The following is a 21990-nucleotide window of genomic DNA, read 5'->3' as shown; positions in this document are numbered from 1 at the left end:
CAGTGTCTAGCCCATTTTTAGGATCTAATTCTCAAGGACTTTCCCTTAAAAAAAAAAAAAAAAAAAAAAAAAAAAAATTGTGTGTGCTCTTTGGTGTCCGTTTTGTATGCCCAACTGGTTAAGAGTTAACAAACAATTAATCCGTTGTTCTAGTGATCCTTCAATCTTTGCTTTGGAGAAAGCATTCTTACTTTCTTCCAAATCCAATTATTCTCCAATGGATCCACTTGTTCAACCAGTTCCACCACTTATTCCACCAGTTCCACCACTTGTTCCACCAACACAACCGGTTGTCCCACCTGCTCCTAGAACTTTGAATGACTATTTTGCCCCTATCACAGCCAATCCACCCAATTGTATTGTTCTTCCTCCAGTCGGACCTCAATTTGTGATTAGAGCCCATATCATCAATATGTTACCTAAATTTCATGGATTTGAAAGTGAACAACCTTATGTCCATTTAGGGAAGTTCCTAACCATTTGCAGTACTTTCAAAAATCAGCATTTAGATGATGAAGGTGTCAAATTACGTCTGTTTCCCCTGTCCTTAGATGATAAAGCTTCCTCATGGTTCAACTCTTTTCCTCCAAACTCCATTAGATCATGGGATGAACTTGTTAAAAAATTCATGAACAAATTTTATCCAATGCAAAAAACGGAGTTAATGAGAAATGCCATAAGCACTTTCAAAGGGAAAAATGAAGAACAATTCCATCAAACTTGGGAGCGTTTTCATGATTTGCTTCTTAAATGCCCACATCATAGCTTTGAGAAACCACAATTAGTTCATTCTTTCTATAAAGGGCTTTCTCCTACTAACCGAGCCATGATTGAGTTAATGCATCAAGGAAAGTTCAAATCCCAAACTCCTGAAGAAGCTTATGCTTTATTAGAAGAACTTGCTGAGAATGCCCAAAGTTGGAATTGGAACCCTTGTGATGACGAATTCTCTAGGAATAATCCCACCAAAAGAACTTCCAATCCTTTTGAGCTCAAACCTAAACCTGAATTCAAATCAGTGATGCAAAGTCTAGCGGAAGGAGTCAAAGATTTGAATAAAAAATTTGATGCCTTTGCTCTCATGTCAACAACTACAAAATGCAATGTATGTTCAAGTTCATCTCATCCCACTGAAGCTTGTCCGATCTACTGTACATCTGAACCTTCAGATGCACAAGTTTGTGCCTTTAATACCTATAGGAAACCGACGGCTAATTCCTTTAGTCAGACGTATCATCCCGATTCAAGAAACCATCCAAATTTTTTGTGGCGACAAAATTTGCCTCCACAAAACTTAGGTGGTCCTCCAGGTTTCCAAGGTAATCCCAGTAGGCCCGCATAACCTCAAGGTTCTCTTGTCCCTCTAGGATATTTTCCTAGAAACAATCAGTTCAATCAAAATAGAGAACTTGCAATTGATCCAATGAGCAATTATGTTGCTCCTGTCCCAAAGTACCACCGTGCTACCAATTATGAGGACACTATGAAAATGCTTGCCCTTAATCTTGATCAATCTAACAAGCAATCAGATCAGAGAATTCAAAAGTTGGAGAGTCACTTTGACCTCTTAACTTAGAGTCAACTCCAATTTCAACAAACTATCCAAAGTCAGTTGACTCAACTCACTTCTGCACTGTCTGAAAGACAAAAGGGTACCTTGCCTAGCCAACCTGAAATTAATCCAAGAGGTAAAAAAGTGAATCACATTAGAATTTCTCCTCCCACTGACCAATCAAATAATCAAGTGAACTCCATCTTAACCCTTTGGTTAGGGAAGAAAGTCAATAACCAAGTTGAGCTACCCACCCAAGCTACAAGTGCACCATCCAAGTCTAGTGCATCAGACCCACCCAACACCAAAGAGGACCAAGGTTCCAAATCTGATCTAATCCATCTTCAATCTTATGTTCCCCCCGCCTTATTTCCTTCTCGACTAGTCAACAATAAGAAGGAGTCACAATACAGTGAGATCTTAGATATTTTTCAAAATCTTCAGATCAATATTCCATTTCTCACTACTATTAAACAAGTTCCTTCTTATACAAAGTTCATCAAAGATTTAGTCAAAAGGAAAACTAACATCCCAAAAGAAGATTTCATAGCCCAAAATTGTTCTTCCTTCTTACAAAATCAAGTCGTGGTTAAGCATAAAGACCCTGGTAGTCCAACTGTCATTTGTAGGATTGGAGAAAAGTTTACTGACCATGCTTTGTTGGATCTCGATGCTAGTGTGAATTTGTTACCATATTCAGTGTATTTGGAGTTAGGCTTGAATAATTTGAAAAAAACTGATGTTAGGATCCAATTAGCTGATCGTTCTGTCAAAATTCCACGGGGTATAATTGAAGATGTGATAGTGAAAATAGTTGATTTCTATTACCCGGTTGATTTCATTGTTCTAGATACCCAACCTACCCAAGGTACGCAAATTCCTATCATCTTAGGTCGACCATTCTTAGCTACCGCTAATGCTGTGATCAATTGTCAAAACAGTAGTATGACTTTAACCTTTGGGAACATGAAATTGGAAGTCAATGTGTTTAAATTAATGAAGCAACCCCCTGACTCAGATTCCATTGAAGAAATTTATCTCATTGAGTCATTAGCCGCTCACACCTTTGAGCACTCTTACCCTGAGGATCCACTCCAATAGTGTTTAGCACATTTTTGTGATGAGTTTGATGCGGATAGTTATATTGGTGAGGTCAATGCTTTACCCGATTCCATTCCAATCTTTGAACCACCAAAGATTAGGTTTGAACCATTATCTGTTCCCGCTACCACTGCTCTTGAAACTAAGAAGAAGCCACCCAAGGTTGAACTAAAGCCTCTACCTGAGACTTTAAAGTACTCTTACCTAGGTGAGTCCGACACTTTTCCTATGGTAATTGCTTCAGACTTAACTACCCATCAGGAAACCCAACTTCTTAAGGTTCTTAGGGAAAATCGTGCAGCCATAGGGTGGTCCATTGATGATATTCGCGGCATTAGTACTTTAGTGGTTCAACATCGTATTCGTTTAGATAATTATGCAAAAACCTATAGGCAGCCCTAAAGGAGACTTAACCCTAATTTAAAGGAAGTTGTTCGTGCTGAAATTATCAAACTTCTTGATGCCGGTGTCATCTATCCCATTTCTGATAGTCAGTGGGTAAGCCCCATTCATGTTGTCCCTAAAAAATCAGGCATCACCGTTGTATCCAATAGCTATAATGAATTAGTTCCTACTCGTGTCCAAATTGGATGGCGAGTTTGCATTGATTATCGAAAGCTCAATACTGTCACTCGAAAGGATCATTTCCCTCTGCCTTTCATTGATCAAATGTTAGAAAGATTAGCTGGTTTATCCTTCTATTGCTTCTTAGATGGTTACTCTGGGTATAATCAAATCCCTATCCATGTTGATAACCAAGATAAGACCACTTTCACCTTTTCATTTGGCACATTTGCTTATCGTCGCATGCCTTTTGGTTTATGTAACGCACCTGCTACATTTCAGCGGTGTATAATGAGTATTTTCAGTGACATGGTTGAAAAGTTTCTTGAAATCTTCATGGATGACTTCTCTATCTTTGGTTCATCATTTGAGCAATGTCTTCACCATCTTACTCTTGTTCTTCAGCGTTATCGTGACACTAACTTGGTTCTTAACTAGGAAAAGTGTCATTTCATGGTTAAAAAAGGAATTGTTCTAGGTCATAATATCTCTCCGCTGCAGGAATTAAGGTAGATCAATCCAAAGTTGACCTTATCTCAAGTTTACCCATTCCCAAAACTGTTCGGGATATTAGAGCTTTCTTAGGTCATGCTGGTATTTACCGTCGTTTCATTAAAAATTTCAGCAAGATAGCAAAACCTCTCACCCATCTATTAGGGAAGGATATACCCTTTGAGTTTACCGATGCCTGCCACTCTGCTTTTGAACAATTAAAGTCAGCTCTCACCACTGCATCCATCATTCGTTCGCCAGATTGGAACTTACCTTTTGAAATCATGTGTGATGCGTCGGATTATGCAGTAGGAGCTGTCTTAGGTCAAAAGGTTGAGAAAGCACGACATGTCATCTATTATGCTAGCAAAACCCTAAATGATGCCCAAACCAACTACTCCACCACGGAGAAAGAGTTGTTAGCCGTCGTGTTTTCTTTTAACAAATTTCGCTCCTATTTGATCGGTTCTGATAAGTGCTTAAATGTTGCACATTTCAGCACCTAAGCTAAGGTATTTTAGTCTTTGCATCTATCTTAATTTTATGTTTTAGTCTTAATTTATGTTTATGTGTATTTCAGGGCAATAAAGTTAAAATGAGCTAAGAACGGTCCAATTAAGCCTTTTTGGAGTTAAGCAAAAATTTTCAGACAATGGCACAAAGCGGTCAATTTCGGGCCTTTGATGATGTTCCCAAAGATGGAGAAGCAAACCAAATAGCCCGGGGCAAAAATGGAGCTGAATAAGGCTTAAAGGAATTTGTCAACTCTGAGGGGATCGATCCCCAGGGTGGGGGATCGATCCCCCAGGACTTAGCAGCATTACAGTTTTTATTTAATTTTTGGGCTCATTTTGGGAACTATTGGGCTTTAATGAGATTGTTACTTAAGGCCCAGTGAGCCATTAGATTACGGTTAGTTTTAGTTTTTATTTAGGTAAAGATTATTAGAGAAATGAATTAAGTTTTATTTTATTATTATTTTTCTGTATCGTAGTATCATATTTTCTCTCTGGAAAAACACGCGAAAAAAGAGAAAAAGCAAGAACAGGCTAGGGTTTGGAAGAAAAGTTCAGAGAAGATGAAGCAGATGATGGGGATTGTCCTGTCTTCGACTCCATCAACCATGAGTGGCTAATTCTTCTACTTAGGGTTGGATAAACTCTAAGCATGTAACCTATTCTCTCTCTCTTTTCATACTTTTTGGGGATTAATTTATGTAATTAGTGTATAGTCTTGAATATTATGAATTAAATTCTTCCAATTGATTATCTGTATTAATCTCATATTGTCTTATGTGTGGTTGATTGATAAACAAATTTTACACATGAATTCTTTGTTAATTGATTCTTGTGATGGCTATGCATGGTATTGCTTAGTTGTAATTGTGTTTCAAATTGATGAAAAATGCTTCCATTTGATGGATGGTACTACATGTTTAGGTTAATTTGTTGTCTAATTAGTTTTAAATTCATGTTTAATTAGTTTAATTTAAGTTTAATTAATTTAATTGCAATTCAATTATTAGGTAAGTAGACCATCCATACTTATGTTTAAATTCCATACTTTTTGTCACAATTGCATTATCTTCTAGATTAATGTGTGTTAAATTTGTAACTTGGATTGATAAATCATGCTTTGAATTGGTGAATTGCACTACACTTAGTTTAATTGTCATTAGGTAGTTGATTCATGCTTGAAATTGATGGTTTACACTTTTCATTGCACTTGTTAGCCACATATAGATTACATAGTATTATTTCCCCAATTAGTTGAAAGTGAGTGAGTTAGGGAATGTGCTTAGTGGTGAATCCTACACCCTAAGTCTCTTTCCAATCTCTTAAACTCTATTTCTTTATTGCAATCATTTAGTTTAAAATTAGTTTTAATCACAAACAAAACCCTTTTGGCAATCACATAAGCACTAAAGTAGAATTCAATTCTGGAAAACCTATAATTGTTTAGATCTCTTGGGACGATCCCTGCTCACTTCATACTCTATAGTATAAGTGTTTAGTGATTTTATAAATTTTAAAATATGGTGCCCACTTGACATTATTTCTAAACCTAAAGTGTTGTGCATTATTTTGTGCACACACTTGGTCGCACCAGGTTCCAAGGTCATTATCTATACCGATTATGCTACATTAAGACATCTTTTGTCCAAAGCAGATGCCAAACCTCGGTTGATCCGTTGGATCTTTCTTCTTCAAGAGTTTGACCTTGAGATTCGTGATAAGAAAGGCTCAGATAATTTGGTGGCCGATCATTTGTCCCGTCTTGTTGTTGAGTCCATTACTGAATCCATTCCAATCTCAGATGCTTTTCCGGATGAACAATTATTTGCAATAACTCATGCCCCATGGTATGTTGATATTGTCAATTATATTGTGACAGGTCAAATTCCTTCCACTTGGTCCAAACAGGAGAGAGAAAAATTTCTAACTACGGTTAAGGAATATTTTTGGGATGACCCCTACTTGTTCAAATATTGTCCAGATCAAATCATCCGTAGGTGTGTCCCTGAGATAGATCAAGGGTCTGTCATTTCCTTCTGTCATGATCAGGCATGTGGAAGCCACTTTAGCTCTAAAAGAACCGCTGCAAAAATCTTGCAGTCAGGATTTTATTAGCCCACCCTTTTCAAGGATACCCACACCTACTGTTTGGCTTGTCATAGATGCCAATTGTTAGGTAAGATTACCAAGCGTAATGAATGGCCCCAACAACCCGTTCTAGTTGTTGAAATTTTTGATGTTTGGGGTATTGATTTCATGGGACCCTTTTCTTCCTCATATGGATGTCTTTACATCCTTCTAGCTGTTGATTACGTGTCTAAATGGGTAGAAGCCTTAGCCACCAAGACAGCCGACCATCGAGTTGTGGTGCGTTTCTTCAAAGACTTAATTTTACCTAGGTTTGGTACACCTCGAGCCATTATAAGTGATAATGGTTCACATTTCTGCAATAAAGTCTTTGGAAGTTTATTGTCCAAATATGGTATCACTCACAAAGTGGCCCTGTCATATCACCACAAACCAATGGTCAAGCTGAGGTATCCAATAGGGAAATCAAGCAAATACTGGAAAAAACAGTTAATCCTACACGGAAAGACTGGACCCTCCGGCTTCAGGATGCTTTGTAGGCATACCGAATTGCTTACAAGACCCCTATAGGAATGTCCCCATACCGTTTGGTTTATAGAAAAGCCTGTCATTTGCTAGTAGAGCTGGAACACCGTGCTTATTGGGCCATTAAGGCCATGATTTTTGACTCTGATAAAGCCGGTAAACATAGGAAACTTCAGCTTGATGAGTTGGAAGAAATTCGAAATGATGCCTATGAGAGTTCCAAAATGTGTAAAGCCAAAACAAAGTTGGAACATGACAAGCACATTCTTCGAAAGGATTTCTTCCCCGGACAAAAGGTTCTTTTGTATAACTCCCGTCTTCAATTGTTTCCTGGGAAGTTACGGTCACGTTGGTCTGGCCCATACTTTGTCAAACATGTGGCAAGTCATAGTACAATTGAGGTACAAGACCCCACGACTGGGGAATTGTTCAAAGTTAATGCTCATCGCTTAAAACCTTTTTTTGAGCTCGAGTCTCATGAAATTGAGGAAATTCTCCTCATCGATCCTGTCTATTCGGATTGATCTCTCTGGGGGTACTATCCCCCTTGCGTCTGGCTGAAGACGTTAAACTTAGCGCTCCTGGGAGGCAACCCAATTCCTTGTTTCTATTTCTTTAGCTATGCTTATATTTTGTTTGAGGGTACAATTTATCATAATTTCAGAACATTTGGTCTCTCTTTTGTAATGACTATCTGTAGGGATTGTAGTATTGTACTTCAGAAGCACCAAATCAATTGAGGTAATTCGTTCCAATTTTTCTTTTTCTCCAACGGTACATTGGCCATTTCATTCACCACTTTTCAGTGTTCTATTTTTCAAACACTAGGGACAGTGTTTTATTTTGTTTGGGGGTAGGACAGATTTATCAAAACATGTACCTCTTTTGAAAATCTTTTCACAAAAAAAAAAAAAAAAAAAAAAAAAAAAAAAAATTCATGCTTTTTTTACTTTGTGAAAGTTAAGAGATGTCATTATTCTAGATTGAGATTGAGCTTGTTACTAAGGTGATATAACGATGGACATTGCACCATGAGAATTTAGAAGTAGAAATATTTTTGCACAAAGTCGCAGCTTGAAAGAAAGAAGTGAATAATCTCCCAAGAATCTAGAAATCTATTACTGGAGACTTAAAACCATGTGAGCTTTCGTGCCTTTCATCTTTTTAGAGAGTTTTACGCTAACTCCGAGTCACAAGATGGCTCAAATTTCTTGGATAGCGCGATAAAAATTTGTTGTTAGTCTCATAATCCTTCATCTTGGTAGATCATTGAGAATGAAATCACATCGAGTTAAGAGAAACATAAGTCTTCTAGTTTACCATGTACTATCATATTTTCATTACCTTTTGTAATCTTGTTATTTCTCTGAGAAATGTTAATGATGACTGTATGTAAAAGAAAAAGGGATCAAGAAGTCATTCATATCCTCTTTAAAATAAAAAAATAAAAAAAAAAACAAGAAGAAGAAGAAGAAAAAATGAAAAAGAAGAAGAAGAAGAAGAAGAGTAAAGTATCCCTTTCAAGTATTTTGAAGACCCCTCATTCTCAGAAACATTTATGTACAAATTGAGCTCAATAATATTTTTAAAAAATGTATGATAGTGCATAGTAAATAAGAAGGCGTTATGGTGGGTAACTCGAAATTCTCTCAAAAGTGATCAACATTCCTGTCATGAGACTCTTCTATATTATGTATCGGTCCTTCAAATAATTAGTATGTGAGCTTGATTTTACTTTGGAAACAGAGTTCCTACTCACATACATTTGAGAGATACAGTTAGCCAAATATTCGAGAGATGTTATTTTAGAGAGATATTTACTGTGCGATTTGAAGTCAAAACATAGTTTTCTAAAGACTTGGGAATTTCATCACTTGGATTTGAAAATGGATTTTTGTTGACTTTGCACACACACACTCTTTACTTCTAAGTTGTTTATGGGTGAACTTTCTTGAAATATTTGTTTTTATAACACCTTAGTAGCTTGTTGTATATAAAGAACTTGATATTTTCATCTCTGAAACTCTTGATTTTGTAAATATGCAAGAAAATTCTTTGAAAGTTTGTGGGTACCTTCACTGGAAACCTTCACGAGGCTATAACTCGTCCACTAGGGGTAACCTAGTGGTTTAAGGCCTTATTGTATATGGTAAATGCAATCGAAAGTAGCCTGCGAAAGTGGCACATCTTTTTGTTAATCAAAGTAATATTTTTTGTGAACTTATCTATTTTTGCCTTTCTTTGCTAGAGGACTAGCAAAAGCTTGTTTGGGGGTAATTTGAAAAGTACACAAAACCTATTATTTTATGCACCAAAATAAGTTTTTAATTAGACTTTTTATTATTTAAATATTCTTATATGTTTGTTTTGTGTTTTGTAGGTATTAATGCATGAATGAGAAGAAAATAAACAAAAAATGGAAAATAAATGAGGAGAGAGAAAGAAGAAGAGAGAAAGAAGAAAAGAAAAGAAAAAAAGAAAAACAAAAATGAAATGATGTTCACGTGAAGAAAAGAGAAATGAGGAGAGAGAAAGAAGAAAAGAAAAAGAAGAAAAGAAAATAAGGGAAAGAAAAGTCAACAAGAAAAGGTGAGAAGGTGGTTGATGCATAATGGGTTGATATAGAAGTGGGCAGTGGTCAGAGTAATGTATAGCTAGATGGCGTGAAGGAAATGAAGAAGCAGTTTGGGCCATCATCACAGCCTACAAGTGGGTGTCTTCCTTTGGCTATAAAAGACACACTTCGGAGGCAGATGAGGAGGAGAGTTAGAGATAGAGTTGGATAGATTTAGAGAATTATAATTTATTTCTTTATGTAATTTTCTTTAAAGTTTGTTTAATTTAATGCAAATTATGTCCACAAGTTTCATTCTCATTTAATTTCTAATTCGAATGTTTAATGTTTTATAATTGTAATTTCATTTCCATAGTTCGTGACAAATCTCAAAATCAATATTTTTAAATCTCTTGTTCGGAAATAGAAACTCACCTTGAATGCATGGTTCGACCCTACTTGCCATTAGACATTTTTAGTTAAATGGTTGTAGGTATTTTATATGTTGATATGGAGTGTATTTGACAACGACAAGTCTATAAATACACGCCTATCACAGTACGTTACTGAGAGAAAGATGACTTGCGTCTCATAATGAAAACGTGCATCATCCTTCACAATATGATCATTGAAGATGAGCGTCACTCAAATGTTGGAAGATGGACTCCGCCACCGGAGGATGCAATCCTGATTCCCACTTTAAGTCGATGCCCATCAGTTTTAGCGGCACACATATCCTCTCGCCAACTTCAGATTCGCAACAGAGAGATAAATACGCGGTTGAGGAATGATTTGATGAAAAATTGTGGAACCGCTATGTTGATGAAGATGTTTAATTTATGTTGTATTTTGTTTGCTTTTAAGATGTTATGACATTTCGTATACTAAATTTTTTATTATGTAATGGTTTTTTAAGATTAAAAATAATGAATTGGAATAAGTAAATAAGTATTACAAAATCCAATGAGAATAAGTAGATGAATTTGTAATTTTAATTATTTTTTTTACAAAAAGTTTTTTAAAAAAGCTTTTTTTTATCTATTTTTGGCCCAAATAAATAAGGATTACAAAATAAGGATTAAAAATAATGAATTGAAATAAGAAAATAAGGATTACAAAATCCTATGGGAATAAGTAGATGAATTTGAAATTTTAATTATTTTTTTTACAAAAAAAAAAAAAAAAAAAATTAAATTAGATATATATATTTAAAAATTATTGCCGTTAAGGCACAATTTGTGTCGGCCAAACAGTGCCTTAACGGCCAAATGTATTGTTTGTGATACACATTTAAAATTTAAAGCCAAATATATATATATATTAATGAATTTATTTTTGGCCCAAATAATTTTTTTTTTTCGATAAACAGTGCTTAAACAATATATTTTTTATTTAATGAATTTTATTTTAATTTTCTTTTTCTAAAACTCAAAATAACGTATTTTTAGGGACTGTTTGGCGCATTGTTCCAGGAGCTGCAGAATAAGACAAAAGAGGGGCAGCCCGAACGGCGCCATTTTGAAGCAAGAAAAAACAAAAAAAAAAAAAATGGCAGCGATCGTGGGCTGGCTCGCTGAATACCGCGAGCCAGCCCATGAGCAAAAATGGGCCCTACCAATTTTGAAGAGGCCGCTACACGCCAAAAACCTTTCTCTCTCTCTCGGAAATTGGGCTATGAAGAGCCCACTACAGATGGCCTTAGAGTAATATGCTGGACTGGTTCTTTCTCATATTGATACTGCATGCCTGCAATCATTTTACCTCTGAATTATCTTATATACATGCTATAAGCTTTGATTTGAGGACTAATCATTGAATGCGTGTGAGTGTATTGTTTGAGGTGTAATATAGTATATGAAATTCAGTTTTTTATAGAACATAATGTCATCAAAAGACCATTACCTTGTATAATGGAGGTAAATCTATAACTACAAATGGGGACTGGAAAAAATTACTTCAATTTATTGGAGCACTGCACCTATGTAGTTATAATGGTTTTCCCCCGGCTTTAATGCGATATGGGCTATAGTGCTTAGTGCTGTAGCGTTTTTCCTTACTAGTAAAGGTGCTGCTATTTTTACTAGGAGATAATTGAGACACTTGAGTGCAATCTCCCATTTCGGGTCGTAGTAGGGAAGCTAGACATCGCACTTTTTGGATAAAGATAGAAGATGGACACAGTTTTGAATGTCTTTTAGAGGTTAACCAGAGATAAGAATTTGTGATGGGAGAGATAGGGAGTGGCTGCAAGGAGGAAGGATGAGTAACGAGTACCAGTGTATAGTACTCATTGTTTGGCTCCTTGTTCACTTATATTTTCTCTCTTTTGTTTCTTTGTCCTTACAATATAAGCATCAAATAGTAGCTAGACTTGGTGACTTTCTATGTCAATAGGAGCGTGTGTATTTGGACAGAAGCTACAATTGCATTTCGATTTTGGAGTCCAAGGGGTAAACAATGAGAAGAGCACATCTAAACTAGTTTATGAATAAACTTGGTGAACGTTAAAACCTCTTAATGATGTATATTGTGTAACAAGCATGGCTGACATGTTAAAAGGTTATCCATTACCTAAAAAAAAATAGCAAAAGTTCAAATGGATTTTTTTTTTTATTTTTTTATTTTTTTATTTTTTTATCCATACAAAATACAATAAGTAACGAGTACCAGTGTACAGTACTCATTGTTTGGCTCCTTGTTCACTTATATTTTATCTCTTTTGTTTCTTTATCTTTACAATGTAAGCATCAATTAGCAGTTAGACTTGGACTTTCTATGTCAATAGGAGCGTGTATTTGGACAGAAGCTACAATTGCATTTCGATTTTGGAGTTCAAGGGGTAAACAATGAGTAAAGCACATTTAAACTAGTTTATGAATAAACTTGGTGGACGTTAAAACCTCTGAGTGATGGACATTGTGTAACAAGTATGGTTGACATGTTAAAAGGTTATCCATTACGTAAAAAAATAGTAAAATTTCAAATGTTTTTTATTTTTATTTTATTTTTATTTTTTATTTTTATTTTTTATTTTTAATATGTACAAAATACAGTAAGTAATGAGTACCGGTGTATAGTACTCATTGTTTGGCTCCTTGTTCACTTATATTTTCTCTCTTTTGTTTATATGTCTTTACAATGCAAGCATCATTTAGCAGCTACACTTGGACTTCCTCTGTCAATAGGAGCGTGTATTTGGACAAAAGCTACAATTGCATTTCAATTTTGGAGTTCACGGGGTAAACAATGAACAGAGCACATCTAAACTAGTTTATGAATAAACTTGGTGGACGTTAATACCTCTGAATGATGGACATTGTCTAACAAGAATGGTTGACATGTTAAAAGGTTATCCATTGCGTAAAAAAAAAATAGCAATAGTTCAAATGGTTTTTAAAAATTTTTTTTTTTATCCGTACAAAATACAATAAGAACAAAAAAAATAGTAATAATAATAATACCAACCAAATTATCATCCAGAAGTATAAAAAAGAATGAATATATGATGAGAATACGATATTCTATTAAACTTTTCACATTAAGAAGTAACTTGTTAAGTTCTTTCAACCAAGTCTTTAACTTATATCAACTTATTTTGGTACGTAACTTCTTCTAATAGTGATTTTATTATCACCGTTATTTGTTAGTAACATCAACAATATTTGAAAAAGTTTACTCCGTGTAGTTATGCTCTTTTAATAATTATTGTTAACTTTACAATAATATACTTTAATAAAATGTTATTATATTAACTTAATAAAAGAGGGGGTGAACTTATTTTGTTAAAAATTAAAATGGATTAAATTATCTATAAAATATTGTTATCAACCTCTACGAAAACGCAATTTGAAAAGTTACAAATTTTAGCTTTATTCAAGAACTCTATAAACTAAAATTAGTAACTATTTAACGTACTTAATGGTTACCAAACACATTCAAACGCAATTTTTCAAAAGCAATCGAGTAAATTTGAAAAATCTTGATGTTATAAATCTGTTGGCACCAAAACTTGGCAGCCATCTCAGCGATAACGTGGACTAATAAGGAGCGAATAGGTATTTCCAACATGACGTCATAAGAATCGGCCATTTGGAAATATCAAGGGCAGAAAAGGAAACGACCCATGTAATTATATTGAATATATTAATTGGTTGCCAAGCTTACAAGGAAGTTGCTAAATTTTAGCAACTAATGGTTGACTATTTCAAATTGGGCTACTAATGTAAAGGAAGAAGGGCTAGAGTTTGGTTGAAAGGCAACAACTAAATTCCTATTTTATAGGAAGTTTAGTTGTGATATAAAAGGGAAGCTCTAACATAACATGCGGAATTTCATATATGCTACAAGTTTTGACTTAGCTTGAATTTGAAGAGAAAGAAAATCAACGAAGAAGAGATTTTCTAGCAAAAAATTAGGGGAATAAATTGATTAAGACTTTTATAAATAGAAGTATTGTAATTTATTCTAATTCGTTCAGCACCAACTACAAAACATGAATCAAAATTCATTCAATTCACTCTACGTCATTTATCTTTATTACTTTGTCCAAATGACAAATTTCATTCAAAGAATTTAAGTTCCAGTAAGTTACTATTCTTTTGCAATGCATTAATTACGCTATTTACATTATCAGTCATTTCTTTCATGCAAATGGATTCAATGGCTAATCTTTGATCAGATTTACGTCATGTTAATTCGGCCAGCTTATTTCACTTTATTACTTTCCATGCAATTTCCATTCAGCCAGTTCTTTTAAAGTCAATTTCAATTTAGCCGTTTACTTTCATGCAATTTCCATTCAGCCAGTCCTTTTAAAGTTAATTTAAATTCAGTTTGTTTATTCAAATTTCTTCAGTCATAGCATTTTTATTTCTTTTAATACTTTGATAAAAAGTCCTTGCAAACAAAACAGAAAACGAACCTTGCTGGGAGTTCTTACTATTCTCTCTCCCACACATTCGCCTGAAAGTCAGCCATCGGAAAAAGGGATAGGCTGGTGTTCATTCATAATTTTGAGTGTTTTATACAAATACTCTGGCACGCCCGCAAAAGTCCATCGAACGGCGTAAGACCAAAAACCACGCTATAGACACTAAAATTTTAGTGGGCTTTGGTTTTAACAAATGGACCAATGAAATTTGGGCCTAATGTTTAATTAAGTTATTTAATTGGCCCCAGCTTGGTCCACTTAAATTATTTAATTAGCCCAGCCCAGATGATTAAATATAAAGATAATTATTCCTAATAAAATATATTTGGAATAATTATTTAAGGATAATTATCATAATATAATCGGCCCGGCCCAATTATAATTTTATCCTTATCAGGAGATGACACGTGTCATCATCCTATTAATCTAAGAAGCCTATAAATAGAGGCCTGGAGGAAGAAGGAAGTGATACACAAATTCAGAGTCCAGAAATCCAAAGACTCAGAAATTCAGAAGACACAAATTCAGAGTCCAGAAATCCAGAGACTCAAAAATCCAGAGGACACAAAATTCTGAAGTCCAGAAATTCAAAGACACAAATTCAGAAGTTTAGAAATTTAGACACAAATTCAAAATTCAGAAGTTCAGAAATTCAGAGATACAAATTCAGAAGTCCAAAAACTTAGACACAAATTCAGAATTTAGAAGTCTAGAAATTCAGAGACACAAATCCAGAGTCCAGAAATCCAGAGACTCAGAAATCCAGAAGGTCCAGAAATTGAGAGAATCAGAATCTAGAGGGCCAGAAATCCAGAGGGCACACCTGAAGACGAAGAACACCACGCACATCTAAAGTCGTGCCTTTCCTCACTAAATTCAACAAATCCTCTCTGAAGACGAAGAACAACAAGCACATCAAATCATGCCGTTCTACATCCAAATTCCATGGTGATCAACAACAGCACATCAAATCGTGCCGTTCTTCATCCAAATTCCACAGTGATTCAAGATCAAGCTCTTGCAGCCCTTGGATCCAACCAACAAAAAGGAGATCGAATCAGAAGACCTTATTTTTTGTAAAGAATATTACAGAGGGTTGTACTCTAATTTTTCCAAATTAATAAATATTATTTGCTCCATATTTTGTTATTATTTGTAGACTACAAAATTTGTGTGTACAAATTTCTGGCACGTCCGGTGGGACATCCTCTACCTCTCATCTCTTTCTCCTACATCAAATCCTCAACAAATTCATCGTCAGATTCTATGACTTCCAATAAGATTCAGACAAAGAACAAGAATACCACCAAAGACATCGCGGTCATGACGGACAACATCAATACCATCACAAAAGGTGGCAAAAAGGTTGCAACTTCGTCAAGTGGTATAAACACCTCTGCAAGTTCAATGAGGTGGAACATGGTCAAATCATCCGTTCCTGCCAAAAGATGGCACGATGTGATGAGAGTCAATTCTGTCAAATTTGTCAAAGTAACAACTCAAACTCATACCGCCTTCACCTCACTGGGGGCAAGGAGGAAGGTTCCTATAACCTCAAAGGTTGTTCCAGTCACAAGTTCAAGTTCAAAGCTGGTCCACTCAAGGCCAAAGATTTTTTCTGACTCCGTCACTATGCCATCATGATGACAAGTACTACCTCGTACGAAGAGTAATTGACAACTATAGCCCGTGCAATTGAAAGATTACAACACTCTCTCATGGAGCAAGATCTGAAAATTGCCTGCTGACAGAAAAGTTAAAATTGCATGACTGATAAGCGCCGAATATTATATATTCAAGCGCCCTAAATTGCATTAGTAAAGTCCGTTGTATGTTAATTTATGTAGATTATCTTCATTTCTATGTTTTTATGCATTTTCAGGTTCATTGGCCAAAATGGAACAAGAATAAGGCCTTGTGGAATCTTGAGCAACAAAAGGTGCCAATGCTGAATTCTGGCAGCAGTAGAACCTGGACTTTGCTTGCCATTTTGACCTTCCAAACTTGAGAACTGGACTTCCCTCATAACATGAAAGATTTAGAGCTCTGAATTAGCTTTCTAAATCTTCAAACGGTTTGTCATTCGGAGCTTGGAGCAGAGAGTTATGGCCTTGTTACCAGAGGTGCGCAGATCTGCCTGGCAGCAATGAAATTCTTCCTTGATCTTCATTTTCGACCAACCATCCTTGAGAATTGGATCTTCACTAAAACATGAAATATTTAGAGCTCTGAATTAGCTTTCTAAATCTTCAAACGGTTCATCATTCGGAGTTCGGAGCGCAAAGTTATGGCTGTTTAACCAAAGTAGGTCTGGGCGGAGCAAGTGAAGCATGGGCATTTTAACACTAAATTCGAGTGCTCGAGGCCTTGCTTAGAGTGCTCGAATTTTGGGCAGAATGCCCTTCGGAAATGGCTCATTTCAGCCCACTTGCACCTTGGTTTCTTCACTTTGCTTTCCTCTTTAATGAAGTGGTTGGAGATGTTGGTTGGTGGCCTTTTGGTGGTAGATAAGAGGGATATGAGCCACACAATAAGGGAGAGCTTCATTCTACAAGATTAGAGGAGAGAGAAGAGAGCAAAAAAGAGAGTTCTCCAAGCTTGAAGAAGGGAGCACGAAAATGGAGGAAGTCTTCAAGCTTCTTCTTCATTCTAAGGCTCCAATGGGTAACTAACTCTTCTTCTAGGGAGGTGATGAAGTCCCTCCCTTGTAAGCATGTTCTAGTGTAGATTTTATTTTGGGATTTCAATGTATAACCTATGGTCTTTTCATGGTCTAGAGCATTTTGCTTCTTGTAATGGATCTTCATGTATTTTAATGATTATTGTTGAATTAATTATATATCTTAGATGGTTTATTCTTTTAATCATAGTGCTTGCACTCTCATGGTGACAATGGTAGTGAGATCATGGAATAGTTTTAATGGCATGAAGTTGGAGAAATTTGATAGTCCATTGCTTAGGTTCCCCCTTTGATGGTCTATTCTTGATTCCTAACTTTATGTGCTTTTATCATTCAATTAAGGGCTTGATAATCTTTGGCTTAGGGAGCATGTTGAAGACTACACCCTAGTTTAGGTAGTTTAAGCATGTATTTCTTTGATGGATTATTCTTGTTTTTGATTCAATGAACCTCTTGAGGATATTATAGCAACCAAGGGTTGTTATGTATCATGACCATCGTTTATGTTGATTTCCCGAATTTAAATTTAGCCTAGCATGTGTATAGGGATGGAGACGGATTCACTTCCTTAGTTTTTTTTCTTACTCGTATCTTATCTCGCTTCAATTATTGCAAGTTTCTATTTCATGCACTTCACATATTCAATTTAGTGACAAACAAACAACTCCTTATTTCCCCTTCATCATTCTAAGAACGATTCTAGACATTTAGGTTGCCTTAGACTAGCGCAGTCCCAGTGGTTCGACTTACCCGACCAATAGCCCTATTTTACAATGATTCGTGCTATTGCGAAGGTTGATGTTTAATTGACCAACCGATCAATGACGACAATGCTGAGTCAAGCAAAGATCGAATTCCTCATTCTAATTCCATGCCAGAGAACACTTTAATTGACGATCAAAATAACGTGTCCGCCAATCCAACAATTGATGCTGTCTCCGTCACCTCACTTTCCATCCAACAGCTTCAAGACATGATAGTGAATTGCACAAGAGAACAATATAGTGGCGTTCCTCAAAGTGCTCGCATGTACTCAAAGCTTTACACAGAAAGAATTAACATCTTAAAAATGCCAATTGGGTATCAACCTCCAAAACTTCAACAGTTTGACGGAAAAGGCAATCCCAAGCAACATGTTGCACACTTTACAGAAACTTACGGCAATGCTGGTACAAACGGAGATCTCCTTGTCAAGCAATTTGTTCGTTCCCTCAAAGGGAATGTATTTGATTGGTACACAGACCTCAAAGCTGGAGGTATTGACAGTTGGGAGCAGATGGAACTAGAATTTCTCAATTGTTTCTACAACACTCGTCGTACTGTAGGTATGCTGGAGCTTACAAACACAAAACAGATGAAGGGTGAACCCGTGGTTAACTACATCAACCATTGGCGAGCTCTAAGTCTTGACTGCAAGGATCATTTGTCTGAAATTTCTGCAGTTGAAGCATGTATACAAGGCATGCGCTGGGAGCTTCTTTACATCCTACAAGGGATTAAGCCTTGCACATTTGAAGAGCTTGTTACTCGAGCCCATGACATGGAGCTTAGCATGGAAAATCATGGTGCTAGAGAAGATATTCTTGATATATCCGACAACCTTCAAGAAGATGAGAGAAGTGAGTCCGAAGAAGAGGACAATATACGTCCTAACTCGAATGACGAAATAGCTTCATCTTTCATTATAAGTATCATCTCAAAAGGCTTGCTTTAAGAAACGCACCATGCTATAACAATGACTTCAACTGAAAGTGCAAAATTACAGGGGGCATTCAGTCAGGAAACCAAGAAGAATATCCTCAAAGTGACGATGAGATAGTTCATGCCCTTCGGTATAAGCTTGGATTATCGTCTTATTCTTGCAAAGTTAAAGAATAATTAAAATTGAAGTGCTCCCAGATACGAGCCTAAACTGTCGATGGCACTTCTTGACACGAGTTTAAACTGTCAACTTGAAAAAAATCAAGAACTCCTTGATACGAGTTTAAACTGTCTCCAAAAAAAAAAAAAAAAAAAAAAAAAATTAAGAACTCTTTGATACGAGTATAAACTATTTGGAAGAAGAAAAAAAATTAAATGACATGATGACTTGATCCCTCTTTTGAGGGTACGTAGACAACTTAGAATTTTATTCTAAGTTCAGTACAATAATTAAAAAATAAAAATAAAAATAAAAATCCTTAGAGTTGCAAAATGGCAAAGCGTGTTCGTCATAAGTTATCAAAAGGGCTAGTCTCAATTTGTCAACTTCACTTGTTGTCAAGATATTATTGTCACTCATCATGCAATATCAAAAGTGCTCATCGCACCCTGTCAGCTTGGCAAGCCACCAAATTGTAGCTGTAAAGGAAATTTTGGTCTGTCGCCAAATTGTATCTGCAAGAAAGAAATTAGGCATGCCACCAAAGTGTAGCTGCAAACAATAATTTTGGTTCGTCCCTAGAATTGTAGCTGCAAAGGAAAATTTGATCCGTCGACAAAGTGTAGTTGCAAAGAATAATTTTGCTTCGTCACCAGATTGTCATTGCAAAGATTTTCGGTTCAACATCAAGGTGTCGTTATAAAAAATGACTTGCTGCCAAGGCGTTGCTGAATTATCCGATTCGTCGCGATACCATTGAAAAAAATAAATATTTTTGCTCGCCACCAGAGTGTCGTTACAGAGGTCGGTTCGTTATCGAGGTGTGTGTAATACCACTAATTTTAAAAGAATAGTTTCGGTATTTAATTAATGGTTTTATTGCATTTTATTTGATTGTTTGCTATTTGCTTAATTGTTTATTTATTTGATTGTTTATTTCTTTAACTTAATTGTTTACTTGTTTATTTATTTGCCCTGCCAGACACAAGAATAGAGGTCATATAATGGTACTTTCATGTTTTTTACAAAAGAATGTTTTCATAATCTATGCTTAGGAAAGGTGGTTACTTTGTAAAGTAGTTATAATAGGTAGAGTAGGTAGGCGGATAGTCCATGCTAACCACAGATAGGTTATAGTTAGCTAATCTTGTAAAACATCTTTCTTTAAAACCCGAATTGAAGGAATGTTATTGAGTTCAATTCTTTTGAAAAATATCATTGTTAAATTCCCAGAGTTAGTGTAATTAACCATAATATGATGGTTGTGGTGAAGTCAAAGCCCTAAGACTTTCTCTCTTTGTGATCATTTAAATTAGTTTAATTCGCTCTAGTTAAATATTTTGTATACTTATAGTTTGTTAAATCGCAACAACCAACAAACTTTCCAACCAAGTTACCTGTAAACTATAAAATAAAATTAAAGACTAATGCAAATCTCATCTCTCTGTGGGTTTGACATCCTCTTTGCATAGAGCTATCCTACACGATATCATCCTATTGCGAGTAGTTAATTTATTATTGCGAGATCACACGAATAGTCACCATATTTACATGTTCAAAGGTGGGACCTTCTGAAGAGCAGCTGGTATCCACTACAAATTGTAGCTTTAGAGGAGTATTCAAAGGCATTTTCCCTTTCTCTCTAGCATTCAAGGTGCTAGCTATTTCCCCGACTTAGGTTTCTAGCTTTGCAATCGATTAAGAATGAGAATGAAGCAATTGGGTATTTGGTGACTTCCTGAGCGTGCGCACAAAATAATGCACAACACTTTGAGTTTGGAAATTAGTGTCAAGTGGGCACCATAATTTAAATTTATAAACCGCTTAACATCTATACTATATAGTATGAGTGAGAAGGGATCGTCCCAAGGGATTGAGGTGTCGTACTAGGTTGAGGAATCAAGATTAGGGTTAGTAGGTTGAGTGATCAAAATAGTGGTTGGTGGTTGAATTACACTGGATGCAATTTAAACTAAAGTAAACAATAATGCAATAAAGAGAATGAAAGAGAGAGAGAGAGATCTTGGGGTTTAGAGATCACCACTAAGCATAGCTTTTCTACACCCTTAATGAATGATTAATGAGGGGAAAAAAAAACATATATTGCAACAAAGTGTATGTGTGTGGTTGTTTCAACAAGCACGGATGACAAATTAAGCATATATTGTCTAAACAACATGGTGGATAGCACAACATATCAAATTAAGCTATTAATCCTTTTTTTAAGCTCACAATCCAAACATATCACAAGGTTAGAAATATATGGTACTTGCTTTCATAAGTATGGAATATCAACAACAAGCATGAATTGTCCTCCCATTTAACATCTAAACTACAATTACACTACAATTAAGCTAATAACATGAAATTAAACTAATTAAACTAAAGGAGATGTACAATCCATCAAGAAATGAGTATAAACCATCAAATAAACCACAAGAACATTCCATTAAGTACTATGTCTTGAAAATCTCTAGATCTATAGCATCAATACATATAGACATGCATTAATAACATAAAAAATAGAGACAAACACATGAACACCTATTCTAGCATACATAGACATATGGATAGAATGAAATGATCAATAAGAAGCATTAAATCATATAAATCATTGAATAATAAAGATCTGTATATATGAAAGTGTCAAAACATGTATCAGAATACAAATCCCCTCAAAAATACATAAATCAAGAAGTAGAAAGCATGCTTAGGGCTAACTCTAGCCCCAAGAGGATGTCTAGCCACTCATGGATGATGTCCTCTAACCCTCAAGGGCAAGCTCCATGGAAGAAATCTGCTCCTTGGTTGATGAAGAGTCTCCAATGGTGTCTCTAGCCTCCTTATCTCCTTTGCTTCCTCACTAAGTATTATCTTCTCTAAGTATGTGTATATGTGTAAAAGTAACTCATATTCCTTATATAGGTAGGTCAAAAATCACCCCCAATGAGCTGGGCTCGTACACCAATAATCCTCTAATGATTCGATATGAGACAACTTTTAATGAGCTGGAATTTGGGTTTTTCTTGGGATTTGGGAAGTTCGATTGATCGAACTTGAGGTGAGATCGATCAAACATGGCTGAGATCTATCGAATTGAAGCTAGATCGATCCTCAATGGTGGCGTC

The 21990-nt window shown here is 35.6% G+C and overlaps 1 protein-coding gene and 1 non-coding gene across 2 annotated transcripts; one reads left to right on the top strand and one right to left on the bottom strand.

Moving 5' to 3' along the window:
• Positions 1–661: 661 nt before the first annotated feature.
• LOC132298086 (small nucleolar RNA R71) lies at positions 662–768 on the bottom strand. Its single transcript, XR_009479515.1, has one exon. It is a non-coding gene; the product is annotated as a small nucleolar RNA R71 (small nucleolar RNA).
• Positions 769–6884: 6116 nt separating this feature from the next.
• On the top strand, positions 6885–7361 carry LOC132296407 (uncharacterized). Its single transcript, XM_059794608.1, has one exon. It carries the CDS (start codon positions 6885–6887, stop codon positions 7359–7361), a length of 477 nt encoding a protein of 158 aa, XP_059650591.1.
• The last annotated feature ends 14629 nt before the right edge of the window (positions 7362–21990 follow it).

Source organism: Cornus florida, unplaced genomic scaffold, assembly GCF_030987335.1.
Source record: "Cornus florida cultivar Cherokee Brave unplaced genomic scaffold, ASM3098733v1 CherokeeBrave_3.0.0_Hap2_Chr02, whole genome shotgun sequence".
In the NCBI taxonomy this organism is placed as follows: domain Eukaryota; kingdom Viridiplantae; phylum Streptophyta; class Magnoliopsida; order Cornales; family Cornaceae; genus Cornus; species Cornus florida.
Note: the sequence above shows the minus strand (reverse complement) of the source record. Positions and strands in the feature narration are given on the sequence as shown.

Coding starts and splice junctions, on each gene's coding strand:
- LOC132296407 (XM_059794608.1), top strand. CDS start 6,885: ATGTCCCCATACCGTTTGGTTTATAGAAAAGCCTGTCATTTGCTAGTA.